At 40.4% G+C, this 13,176-nt stretch overlaps 1 protein-coding gene across 2 annotated transcripts in view; it reads right to left on the bottom strand.

The window, feature by feature from the left end:
• LPAR1 (lysophosphatidic acid receptor 1) overlaps positions 1-13,176 on the bottom strand; it is a 162,612-nt gene that overhangs the window by 78,167 nt on the left and 71,269 nt on the right. For both annotated transcript variants that reach the window (XM_027105234.1, XM_027105233.1), the window contains exon 2: positions 5,748-5,907. In XM_027105234.1, coding sequence (XP_026961035.1) covers positions 5,748-5,792 — 45 coding nt within the window. In that variant the 5' untranslated portion in view covers positions 5,793-5,907. The remainder of the gene's footprint in view (positions 1-5,747; positions 5,908-13,176) is intronic.

The raw sequence follows: 13,176 nt of genomic DNA, 5'->3' as shown, positions 1-13,176 counted from the left end.
ATGTTAATAACTGTTGAATCTCAGTGATGGCTATATTGGGATTCATTATATTATTCTTTTGATTTCTGTGAATGTTTGAAAACTGCATAATACAAAGTTCCAAAAAAAACCCAAAAAACAAAACAGAAGTCTTTCAATCTCAAAAAACACAACCCACTGAACAAGGAATTCAACTGCTTTAATCCAAATGTATCCACTCTCTAATATCAGAAATAAAACCTCTAAAAACCTATTAGTAATGATGTTCAAAAACACCTGTCTTCCAGCAGACACCAAGTAGAGACCTACTTGTTAGTTATATCAGAGAACTGGGTAAGAACTAGGGGAACAAATCTGTTGATGAAGATGAAGACATTAAGCATCTATCCAAATTCACATCTTTAATGAAAGCTACGGGACATCACTTGAAGGAATCAAAATATCTTCGTTTCCTTGGCTTGAAACCAAGACAGCCACTTAGCAAATGAGAAAGAATGAAATACCTTGTAAAATACTGATGGCAAAGATTCCTTCCTTACTGGAATCACAGGTGTGAGATCCGAACGCCTTTGAAGTTCTTAAACACCTCTTCTGATCTCTAATACCGGTCGGTTTGAGAGAGCCCAAACCACCCATTCATGGATTGAACTATTGACCCCTCCATTCAAAAAGAAAATAAAACTTTTAATCCATACTCCACCCACAGTAACTGGATGAACCACCGTTAAAGTCCTGCTAAACAGCATTCTAGAAACAGAAAATGGTCATTGGTTACCTATTCTACCTCCATCCCCTACATTCTCCCATCCCCGCAGGGTAAGAGCGCATTCGTTTAACCAAAGGATGAGTATGTTCCTGTCTGCAAACATCTCCAGAGCTTCCTTTGGGTGCTCTTTATCTGGACTAGCAGAACAACAAAGCAGCGACAGTCTTCCTGCTGCTGCTAGCCCAGTTTCGCCTCAGTATTCATCTAGCTTCAGAACAAGGTGCTGTCTCTCTCAGCATGAGCAAACAAAAATCCATCTTACAGTCTAGGCAGGAGTCAAGCAGGGAATACAAACTTGTCCCACTTCAAAGCACCAGGCGTATCTTTCACTGACTAAACAGCAATTCCAGCAAGAGTGACAATGAACCTTTCTTCCCTATTATTGTTGGAAACAATCACCAGCTATTTTGTTCATATTAATTAGTTTATATCTAGTAATAGGCAGCCTTGATTAGAAAAATGCTCTTTGTTACCAAATGAATAGAGTACCAAACAAAACCAAAAGCTTTTTTTTTAAATTGTTGTTTTTGTCTTAGGAAAGGATTGTCAGGCCTTTCACACTTGAATGTGGGTTTATCTTTGCACAGGTCCCTGAATTCACTCTAAAAGAATGCAAGTTGATGTGCCAGACAATACCGGGTGAAGCTGATTGAGTGAACAGCTTATTACGCCTTGCCTAAGGAGATGCTGTATTTAAATTACTTTTACCTTCTCTGAACCTGGGGAAAACTTGATAATAGGAGAGACTACAATGAATACAGGCTTGGGGGCAAGGGCAAATCAGCCTTGGATTAAAATCTGACTGCACAAATTACATGTGAAGAGTTGACATATAATCAAGATGCTCATCATGGGCGAGAGGATCCTGGGAACCAAGTGACCCAATGAGCTGCATCTCTCCGGAAGGGTAAGCTGCCTCTCTCTGTGACCTAACACCCCAGCTTACAGCCGACTCCTTCCAAGAGGGCTTGAGTTCCCCCAACTATCAGAAGCTACTACTGCTCCCAACACATGGTGAGAATCATGGGACTCACTTCTCTGGTTGAAATTCTTTAATTAATTGCTTCAACACAGTTGTTAATAGTCAAGGTCTGAACCCAGCTCTAAGACACACGAGCTACACAGGCTTGTTTGAGGTTAATGTTAAATACCTTCATTTGGCTTCCGAGACCCTGCAAAACCTTCTCCAACTTTGTAACCTAAAACATCTACCTTTTCTACAACCTTAAGTATGCCGATAAGTATTTAACAATGGGTGCTCAGGAATGAGGGCCTGTGTTTGCCAATTTATGTGGTGTAAATACTCCACCCTGGCTGATTTCAGGCTATAAGCATGAAGTCAACTGGCTCACGAAATTCCTTTTAAAGTTGAACAATCAGATCTTGTAAGCGGGCAGAGCTGGCTCTAGACATCACTGCTCACAACCTCATACCCCAGTCTACGGCAACCACCCCTAAACTCACATGCAAATGCTGTGAGCTCTCACCTTGGGATGCCTGACATTCACACGGGCTGTCTCCTCTCCCTTACCAGAATAACTCATCCTCATTCACAAGCTCCCAGCCTGGCAGTCTTCCTTCGAGAAGTCCCTCCTCTGATTCTACACGTCTTTTCTGGTGTTCCACTTTATCCACAGAGCACCCATTCTTCCCGTGTCATAGCATTTGTGACACAGCATTCTAATTTTTTGTTTCCCTATCTGTGTATTTCCCACTACATTTATAAACTCTGACAGGGCAAAAGCCTTCTTTATCTTATTTATTCTTGCATCCCTAGGCCTGCCACAGTGCTTGCTGAACAATACTGAGATGTATTGAGCAATATGTCAGATACTGTTCTAAGCTCTACACACACGATCTCATTTCAACCCTAAAACCACCCTATGAAGTTGGCTTTTTCATGATGATGCTCATTTCGCAGATGAGGAAACCAAGGCATTGAGAGAGTGGATACCTTTTCTCCTCTCCCCCAACAGGCTCAGTTACGAAATACTGGAGCCAGGATTTGAACCTAGGCAATGTGACTGAAGAGTCTTGTGTATCCTTCTAGACCAGTGTTTCTTAACTTTTTTTTTTTCTACTGGTGATGCTCAAGGAGAAAATTTTAATTAAATTCAAATTCTCCCTAAGGAGAAATTAAGGAATAGGATTTCATCAGGCAAGGTTAAGCTCTGGAGGGATTTTTCATCTCCCAAGATCCAATTTTTGCCCTCTTGGGAACAATCTCTCTCCCGTTGGCAATGTGTGTTACAGACTTTTCACTATACACATTTACATTAATGTACCATATGTTTATCCCTAAAAACATATGGTTTTGTTTCACAGTTTTAATGATATCTTCCTGTAAGTATCATTCTGCATCTTGCTTTCTTTTCCCTCCACGAGATATCTTGAGGAGACAGAGTTGTGCTGAGATAGATAGATATCCATCATTTAACTGCAGTGTTAAAATCATATCAACGTGACCAACTTGATTAAGTCCTTCTACTATTGAATATTAGAAAGTTTTGTACTTCTTGGCCTTCAACGAATGCGTCAATGAATATCTTCCTGCACATCTCCTTGGACTCACATGTTTCTAACATAGGTACCAAGATGGGAACAGGGCATGTGCAAAGGTCTATAATTTTAACAGATACTGTCAAATTACTTTCCAGAGTGACTGGACCAATTTACTTTCCCACAGAGACTTTACAAGAGTATATATTTCCCCAAGTGTGTATATTAAATATGACCTCTTTCTACCTAGGGCAGTGCTAAACGTTTTCATTAAATGAGTCATTTAAAAATATTTATATTACTCACCGGCTGATAGTAGCTTGTGTAAGAGGGAAGATGTGTAGATAAGATGATGCTGTTGGAAATGCTGACAAAAGAGAGCAGTGAGACTGGGATGCTGAAACGCCCTGTCCAGAAAACCTGTACTAGGGCCTAACTCACTCCACAAAAGGCTAAGAATAGTCATTGCAAGGGAACAGGTGCAGTGGACTTTGAAATGGTGACCTCCGGTAACAGGCAGTAAATCTTTTTACCCATTTACCATGTCTCTCTCGGGCACCAAGAACACTACTGAGGGGAATGGAAACCAAACACCCAAAGTAAATGAGGTGTTGAAAAGACAATGATCCATTTACCAGAAAACAGAAATACACATGATGGTGATAACACTAAACATCCTGGAAAATGATACTACAAACTTTATAATGTCAAGGAACAGCAACGACTATCCATGTGATAAAATTCCAAGGTCTTTCAGAGAAGAAAAGCATTTATAGTAAATAAAGTGGAAATGCTCCTTTCTCCTTTCTCCCTCTCCTTCCTTTCCCTCCGTCCCCTTCTTTACACACACACACGCCTACCTGAAATATATACAACAAGGACCTACTGTATAGCACAGGGAACTCTACTCAATATTTTGTAATAACCTATAAGGGAAAAGAATCTGAAAAAAAAAATATATATATATACACACACAGACACGCTCTCTCTCTATATATGTATAACTGAATCACTTTGTTGTACACCTGAAGCTAACATAACACTGTAAATGAACTGTACTTAATTTAAAAAAAAAAAAATTAAAAAAAAACCCAATAAAACCCCACCCAGCATAAAAATACATAGGTCTGTTTCTTCAGATCTTCATTTCCTTACGAAGGCTCCCATATCATATAAAACTTGTATTCAATTAAAAAAAAGAAATATATACAAAATTTAGCCTGCAAAATGATACAAAGAAAAAAAGTATGGAACAATATTTTGTATCATAATGATTCAAATTTCAATCAATATGGCTTTTTCTCAAAGGTGTACTTTTTTCTTCAACCTTGACCTAGAAGTGATTCTCATGAATGTGATCAGAGGTCACAGTCCAAAAGGAAGAGACGAAGACAAAGGAAGAGCAAGTGGGAAACCACACTTGTTGAGTACTACATGCTTTGCATAGCGTCTCTCCTTTAATCCCCATAACCATGCTGTGAAAGATGATTACATGAGAAGAAATGGAAGCTGTGGGAGGTTAGCATGACTAAGGCACCTTATCCAGCAATTGAGATGTGAGCACAGGCCTAATGACTCCAAAGTCTGTTTCCCCACTATACCATGCTGCCTGCTGAAACTGAAAGAGTCCAGTTAATACTTGAATAGATCAGACTGTAAAACAGTGAGAACAATGTTCTTGCCATGTGACTGTTCTTCACTGGACAGAAAAAGTAACTCATATTACTGTGGTTCAGAAGTTTCTGGAATTGCATTTTCTTCTCAAAGTTACTAGAACAGGTCAAGACAAAATAATCATCATTATAGGAGGAGGACATCAAGACAACATTCAGAAAACTTGTTGTAAGATTAGATCTGTTCTGGACTTCCCTGGTGGCGCAGTGGTTAAGAATCTGCCTGCCAATGCAGGGGACATGGGTTCCATCCCTGGTCTGGGAAGATCCCACATGCTGTGGAGCAACTAAGCCCTGTGCACCACAACTCTAGAGCCCACGAGCCACAACTACTGAGCCCATGTGCCACAACTACTGAGCCCATGTGCCGCAACTACTGAGCCCGCGTGCTGCAACTACTGAAGCCCACACATCTAGAGCACGTGCTCCATAACAAGAGAAGTCACCGCAATGAGAAGCCCACGCACTGCAAGGAAGACTAGCCCCCACTCGCCGCAACTAGAGAACGCCCGCGTACAGAAATGAAGACCCAACGCAGCCAAAAAGAAAGATTAGATCTGTTCCAAAATAAACCCTAAAAAAGCCAACAGCAGGATTTACTACTGACTGTCTTGATTTGGAGTTTGATGCCTACTGTAACAGCCAGACACCCTAGGCACTGAAAACCATAAGCACCTCCCTCACAAAAATACTCTTCAAAAAAATCCCCACCAAATGATACTTCAAAGGAGACACATGATCTCCAACGTCAAACACACTTTCTGAAATTCAATTGAAATACTCAACAAAACTATGATTAGCCCAAACCTATGCAGGTTTGAATCACATACCTGGGGCTGTGAAATGACAGGGGTGGACGTAGAGGCAGCAGCCATGGCAGCTCTGGAGTTGTGGGCGGTGACCAGGCCCCAGCACTAAGGCACCCCACACGGGAGTCAGATTCTCGTGGTTGCTGATCAGATCACGGTCATGCTAGGAGCAACTGTGTACCTGGAAAAGGATAGGAAAACCCACCGTCAGCCTCAGAGGACTAGCGTATGCGAGTGAAGTACCTTTGGCCACGGGAAGTGAAAAATCCCCTATACCAAATGCCAACTACCAGCTTAATGAAAAGAGGAACCCGGGAGGGAGCATCTAACATCTCACGGGAGGACTTCTGTACCACTCATCCAAATCAGTTGATGTATTTTCATAAGTCTGAATCCAACTTGGTATGACAGCTAGATGTTTTGGGCAGGTGATTTCAAGTTGTGAAGACAGGGAGAGTGGGCAGAGGGAAGAGCCATCCTGTCATTAAATAACAAAGGAATTGAGTGACTCACAATTAAGAGCTGACAGTTTACAGACAAAGGGCGAAAAGAATAATAGTATCAAGGGTCTTAGAGACACCCAGTTCAACCCTGCCCATTAGCAGATGAAAAACCCTGTGGGTTGGAGAAGAGAGATGACTGGAACCTTACTCTTCATTAACGGCAGAACCAGCCCTAGAGCAGCGAGCAAGTCCCAGATGAGACGTAAGTGAATGTGTCCCATGTTTACATTTCTTTAGGGAACTTGTTACCACTTTCAGGATTAAAGAAAGGCAAGACGCCCCAAAGTTATAGACATGAGTCGGTCACAAGAAAAAGTGAAGTACTTGGATTGGGGGAGGGGGGGCTTTGTAAACCAGACTTCCACACGTATGAGGAAGAGTACATTTCTCAATTCCTCTCGACACCCTTAGAGAGAGGATGCTAGACCTATGCGATAATTTCCACATTGCAATTTAGTCCAGAAGGGGACATTTTTCCAGGTTAAGAATTTAAGAAAATACATTCATTTTAAGAAAATTTTTCATTTTTAGGTTGGTTTCATACCATCTTACAATATTCTTTCTTTTATTCAAAAGATATTTATGAAGCATCTACAGTGAACTAAGGGCACAATGAATAAAATTGAGCCTGCCCCTGCCTGCAGGGAGCTTTTGTCTGTAAATATACTTTCTGGTTTCAGCAGCATGCAAGATAACACTGGAATACTTTCAAACTATTGGCAAAGGATACTCTTCATAATAGTAAAAGTTATGAACCAGGATCACAAGATCCAAGTCTTGAGCAGTTAAGTAATGGCAGAGTTGGATATTTAACCCAAGTCTTTGCCAAATCCTCTGGCACTATTTTCTATGAGCTGGATTACGCTGAGCAAGTCACATAACCTCAGAAGAACTGTTTCCTAACAATCAAGGTTTGGCAGCAACTTACATTCTGATTTTTGAACCTTACATTCTGGTTTTTATCCTGTCTCTGTGTATTAGCCTTCATACTGTAGTTTTAATCACTTTAGGTTTTAGTTGTTTAGAACTGTGGCACCTTCCTATTTTCTTCCTCTACCTTTCTGTTAGAGTGACTTTTTTTTTTTTTTTTTTTTTGGTACATGGGCCTCTCACTGTTGTGGCCTCTCCCGTTGCGGAGCACAGGCTCCGGACGCGCAGGCTCAGCGGCCATGGCTCACGGGCCCAGCCGCTCCGCGGCATGTGGGATCTTCCCGGACCGGGGCACGAACCCGTGTCCCCTGCATCGGCAGGCGGACTCTCAACCACTGCGCCACCAGGGAAGCCCCAGAGTGACTATTTTTATTAATAGATAAGAAGTAAAGCTGTCAAGCCACATTTTGGTCTAACATTCCACACAAAATTCCATAGCTGCCCTAAGACAACAGTGATGTTCTCCTCAGTCCCAGTTTTAGAGGGAAAAATACCTGCTGTTTATCACACTGTGATTTTAAGTAACAGCCCAGGAGAAAGGCACACATCCACAGAGTGTATTTCCTCTTTCATGAGGGGTGCCAGAGAGCCGAGCCTACCCCGGGAAAATTACAGGGCCCTATGGTGCACTCTTTCGTACTGAACTTATTTCTGGTACCATTTTGTGCCACCCCTACTTTTGTATTTTTCCTTTTTCCTTCTCACATATTGACAATTCACATCTTCTTGCTCTATTATATGTGGAGTGGACAGATGAATATATAAATGTATTATATAATATATAAATATATAAACAATGATAACCAAAAAGCAAAACAAGCAGGCAAGTGAGATTCTATTCTAAAAGACTCACGCTCTGTGTGCTGGCCCAATATCACTTCTGCCGAGCTAAATCATTAAGCGATAAAACCATAAAATATTTTCAATAATCAGAGTACACAGAGCTGCCCAAAAGGTGAATGCTGGGCACCCAGCCTGCAGTCGGGAAAGGGATATCGAAATGGATGTGACAAATATGCCATATGGCATCACTGCTGACAGCAAAAGGGGGAGGGGCAGGAGACTGAGATTTAATGAACACCTACTAGATGCTGAGCACTGGCACAATCATTTCACATACAGTTTAAGGCAGATATTGTTAACTCATTTCACAGGTGAGAAACCCAATGCATTGTTCCCCGTCATGTGGTCAGGAAATGATGGAGCAGAGACCTGAACCAGGACCCACCCCAGGTCCTTTCCATAGATGAACCCTCCAAGTGTACAAAAATTAAGTGAGAAAGTGCATGGAGAGTTTTTAAGCAAAAATTTCATAAAGTCCTTCAGGAAGCAGGATGCAAGTCAGACGTTCTGCAGAGTAACTATTTCCCCAAACCCTGAAAGAGAGCACCTTGGGCTGCTCTCACCCATATAAAACTCTCATGATGTGCCCCTAGTTTTGATTTCTGTGACACATGCCTGAGCTACATAGTAAATAGTACAGATTGTTAGTTTCATATTTTGAAGAAGAACATTAACTGTCTTCCCCTAAAGCATCTAAGACATATCGAGTTTTGAAGCTTTTGTTAAACCTTTTTTTTTTTCAGACGAAGAGATCTTTATTTCTGAGATAATAGTGTATAACACTAGAAGATTCATAAAAGTGTATGTTGAACCTATTCTTACATTATAAGAGCCTTTTGTAAGATGGGATATGGTTACTTAACTCTTAAAATATAAGAGCTAAGCAATACTACCTCAAAGGGTATAAAATAGCTCTCTCAGGGAGCAATGTCTTAAAATTACATTTATGAAACCTATTTACTTCCCAGCCTATTTACAAAACTGTACAAATCATGGGGGAAGAGATGTGATGACAAAAAAGACAATATCCTAAATAATGATGTCATTCAGTCTCTGGCCAAGTAAGCTGGATTACGTTGACATCTTGTGTCCTGCTTTCCCAGAGCCCCAGACTGCTAACTACAGACTTGCACGGAATTTTTAAAGAAATTCATCCCTATTTGAACTCTCGCAAGTATTTAGATACCTGCCCTGCAATTCTTATAGCCTGCCCTCACCGTAACTCTCTACTTCCTTTGCTTGAGCTCCAGGTACAGGAAACCACAAAGCAGTGTGAGTCAGCTCCATTAACCGCAGGTGCCCTTGGCTGTCACTATTGCCCCTTCTCTTCTTCCCTAGTGGTCCCCACTTTCCATTCTAGGCATGCCTTCTAATCTATATCATTCTTCTCAAAACTGCAAAACTACATCTAATGCCACTCACTTGCAGAATATGAGCTTTGTCACCTGTTGACTTGCCCATTCATCCATTTTACAGTCTTTGGGTATGAATTACCTCAAAATCCCTCCCTATAGTTCGAAATGTATATATATATATATATATACACACACATAAAATAGGTAACCAACAAGGGCCTACTGTACAGCACAGGGAACTCTACTCAATATTTTGTAATAACCCATAAGGGAAAAGAATCTGAAAGAAATAGATATGCATGTATATATAACTGAATCACTTTGTTGTACACCTGAAACTAACACAACATTGTAAATCAACTATACTTCAAATTAAAAAAATAATATTTTTAAAAATGGATAGATAAAATACCATTTACAAGTAAGAAAGCTACATAGGCTCATGGTTCTGTGCTAGATTAACAGAAAATAACCAATTGAATATAAGAAAAGGAAATATCCTGAATCAACCCTACATTGATCAATCAACCCTGAATCAAGCCACAGATGGATCCCAGCTATTGCTTAAACTTCCAGAAATATACTGGAAAGAATCAATATGGAAGGTTGGAGAACATTTAAGGCTCAACATTCCCTTCATGTGAAACTGTAATTAGGTGGACAGAAAATAAGTAAATGAGACCCCAACAGACTCACAATGACGCTCCCTGTTCAGAGGGATGACGGCTGGAGTGAACTAAGCCAGGGAGTGTTGGAGTACATTTAAAATACACTCAGCTCCTTAAAAGGGGTTCATGGCTCCAACTGATCAAGTAATCTCTGGCTGTATTTACTTCTAATTTACATGTGGCCATAATGACTGGCCCAGAAAATAAGTGGGAAGAAAGCACTACCAGCTGGCTTTCTGATATGGGCAGCCATGCCAAGTGACAATGATCTTGCTAATTACTGAGTGCCACACCAAATACCTTAAAAAAAAAGTCTCTGGTTCTGAGGCAAATGTTCCCTTCGATTACTTCTGGAGCTGATGCTGGCTCTTTTCCTAGGCTTCATAGGAAGATGAATTTCTAACTGGCAAATTTATCTACTATAAAGCTAACCTTTTTCCTTCATCTGGACTTGAGTCAAACAGTGACTCATTTCAGTCTCTAGAAAGAATGCAGGGTAATACCTGATACTGAATATGCATAGACTTCATTCTCTGAGGATAAGAGACAGAAAAATCCAAATCCACCAGGCAAATGAAAAATATTATGGGGCTCCAGAGAAGGAAGACTATAGAATCAGAGCAAATATTTACTTAAGAAATAGGTATACTACATAAAAGAGAACTTTAGAAAAACATGAGATCAGAAATGAGTCGGCATTAACAAAAAAATTATGAACTTGAATGAAGGCAGTCGATCAAGTAGAAAACAGAATAAAAAAGCAGAAAATGGTATTACTGAAGCAGAAGATAAACCAGAGCTTTGGGTGGGGCCTACATGACTAAAGATTTCAAAGCGTCCATTCTCAAAACAGAACAGATGGACACAAAGTACTAAAGGAGGAAAGCAGTCATCAATGCTGAAACCAGGAATGGGTACATTGACCCTCAAAATTTTAGAAAAGTGTTACACATAAATAGAGCCATTTAGATCAGACAGGAAAAAATTTCAGACTTGAAATGTGTGTATCCTTCTTCAGAGAGCTCTCTACTCTATAGAGTTCAGCAGAAACCAAACAGAAGAAACTCTCAACCTCAAGCCTGGACGGACAAGATGACGTGATAGAGGAAGGTCAGAGCGATAGCCTGTCTTTCTCAGTATTTATCTATTTCTATTTATCTATTTATTTATCTTAAGCACCTGAAGCCAGCCTTATATCTAAAGCCTGAGACTGGAAGATTCTTCTCTTGAATCTGAGTAGATGAAAAGACCTTAACGACAGTAACATCAGGAAGAAGATATTGCACCCATTCAAACAACAAACAGGAGACTTAAAAACCAATCAGTGGAAATGCAGGAGAAGGATTGGAATATAAAGTTAAGAAACTTGCCCAAAATGTACAGCCAAAAAACAAAGTGAAGGAAAATAGAACAGTAAGAATGAGAAAGCTAGAGGACTAATCCAGGAGATCTAATCGCCAAATAAAAGCAATTCCAGAATAAAAAAAAAAATAAAGGAAATGGAACGGGGGCGGGGGGAGGATCAAACAACAAACTCAAAACATTTCCTAAAGTGACAAGTCCTATGTTTGTTGACTGTAAGGGTCCACTGATGCATACCTGCCCACCTGCATCGATTTTAATATGCCCACGTTAAGCACATCATCATGACTTTTTTAAACACAAGATTTTTTTTTTAATTCCTGTAACTGATCAGAAAGTGATGAGGGGGCTCATAAACAAAGGATTAGGCACCAGAAAGTCCCTGCATTTCTCAACAGCAATCTAGAAGCTAGAAGACAATGGACAATGAAGAAAGTGATTTACAGTCTACAATCTTATTGCAGGATGTCCTTTGCAAAACAGGGAGGAAACTAATCAAAATGAAGGCATGGGATACAGGAACAGGAGCTCGATTCAGGAGAAAACTAAAGGGAATACCTGGCCTACTTGTGAAAGGACATCGCTGGATGACAGGTAAGTGGACTCACAAAGTACGTTTGCAGAATAACCATCTGTCTGGGTATGTTGAGATATTTCTAGAACTGACAGAGTTTGCGACTGAATGAGCACGTAGAATCCTAAGCACATAGAATAAAATAATAAGCACACAGAAAAATAATAAGCAAACATAAGAAGAAGACGAAGAAAACGTAAGAAGAATAATTAAAATTTAAAGGAGAAGAATTTACAGAAAAAGAAAAGGATCCATAGAATTCTACCTGAATTCTAAATGGCTCCACTGTGAATGACACTAACAAGGTCATAATAACACTAATACTGAATATGGTCTGATCAAAATCACGACCTAACTATATCAGGATGAAGAGGTACAGGAGGGGAGTATGCATGCAGCACATCCTCCACGAAGGATGTCTATCAATACTTGAAACTGATGTATCAAAAAGTACAAGTCTTAGTGATGCAATGCAAATACCCAATGAAGCAGCTAAACGAACTGAAAATGGTAGCTATGGGGAAGGTAAATGGCAGGGAAAGAGAAAAGAATTCCTTTTCCTTAGAAAGCCTCATATAGCTATTTGACACTTTAAATTTCAAACATTTGAACATTTAAATCATTTTAACGCTGATTTAAAAATAAAGCAAAAAAAGATCACTGCCGAAACTAAAAATGTATTTAAAACTACAACAGGCAGAAGTGCCACTACAGAAAACCAAGCTAACGCCACGGAAGACAAGCTTAAGAAGAGTCACACGCGCTTATACTCAACATAGTTACTAGACTGATTAGAAATTATGGCTGTGGAGCACAGAAAATAGAGATTCAATATAAGAATAATTGGTACCCCTGGAAGAACAAATGGAACGGAAGTTATTTAACAATAAAAGTAAACTTTTCTTAAAAGATTATAAGTTCTTAGGCTTAAAGAACACAATCAAAGAAAAAATAGATAAAATGCACTAAATCAAAACTTAAAACTTCTGTGCACAAAAACACAATCAAGAGTGAAAAGGGGCTTCCCTGGTGGCGCAGTGGTTGGGAGTCCGCCTGCCGATGCAGGGGACACGGGTTTGTGCCCCGGTCCGGGAAGATCCCACATGCCACGGAGCGGCTGGACCCGTGAGCCATGGCCGCTGAGCCTGCGGGTCCGGACCCTGTGCTCAGCAACGGGAGAGGCCGCAACAGTGAGAGGCCCGCGTACAGCAAAAA

This window comes from Aethalodelphis obliquidens, unplaced genomic scaffold, assembly GCF_003676395.1.
Source record: "Aethalodelphis obliquidens isolate GAN/ISIS:26980383/991018 unplaced genomic scaffold, ASM367639v1 scaffold7, whole genome shotgun sequence".
In the NCBI taxonomy this organism is placed as follows: domain Eukaryota; kingdom Metazoa; phylum Chordata; class Mammalia; order Artiodactyla; family Delphinidae; genus Aethalodelphis; species Aethalodelphis obliquidens.
This window is presented reverse-complemented; position numbering and strand designations above follow the sequence as displayed.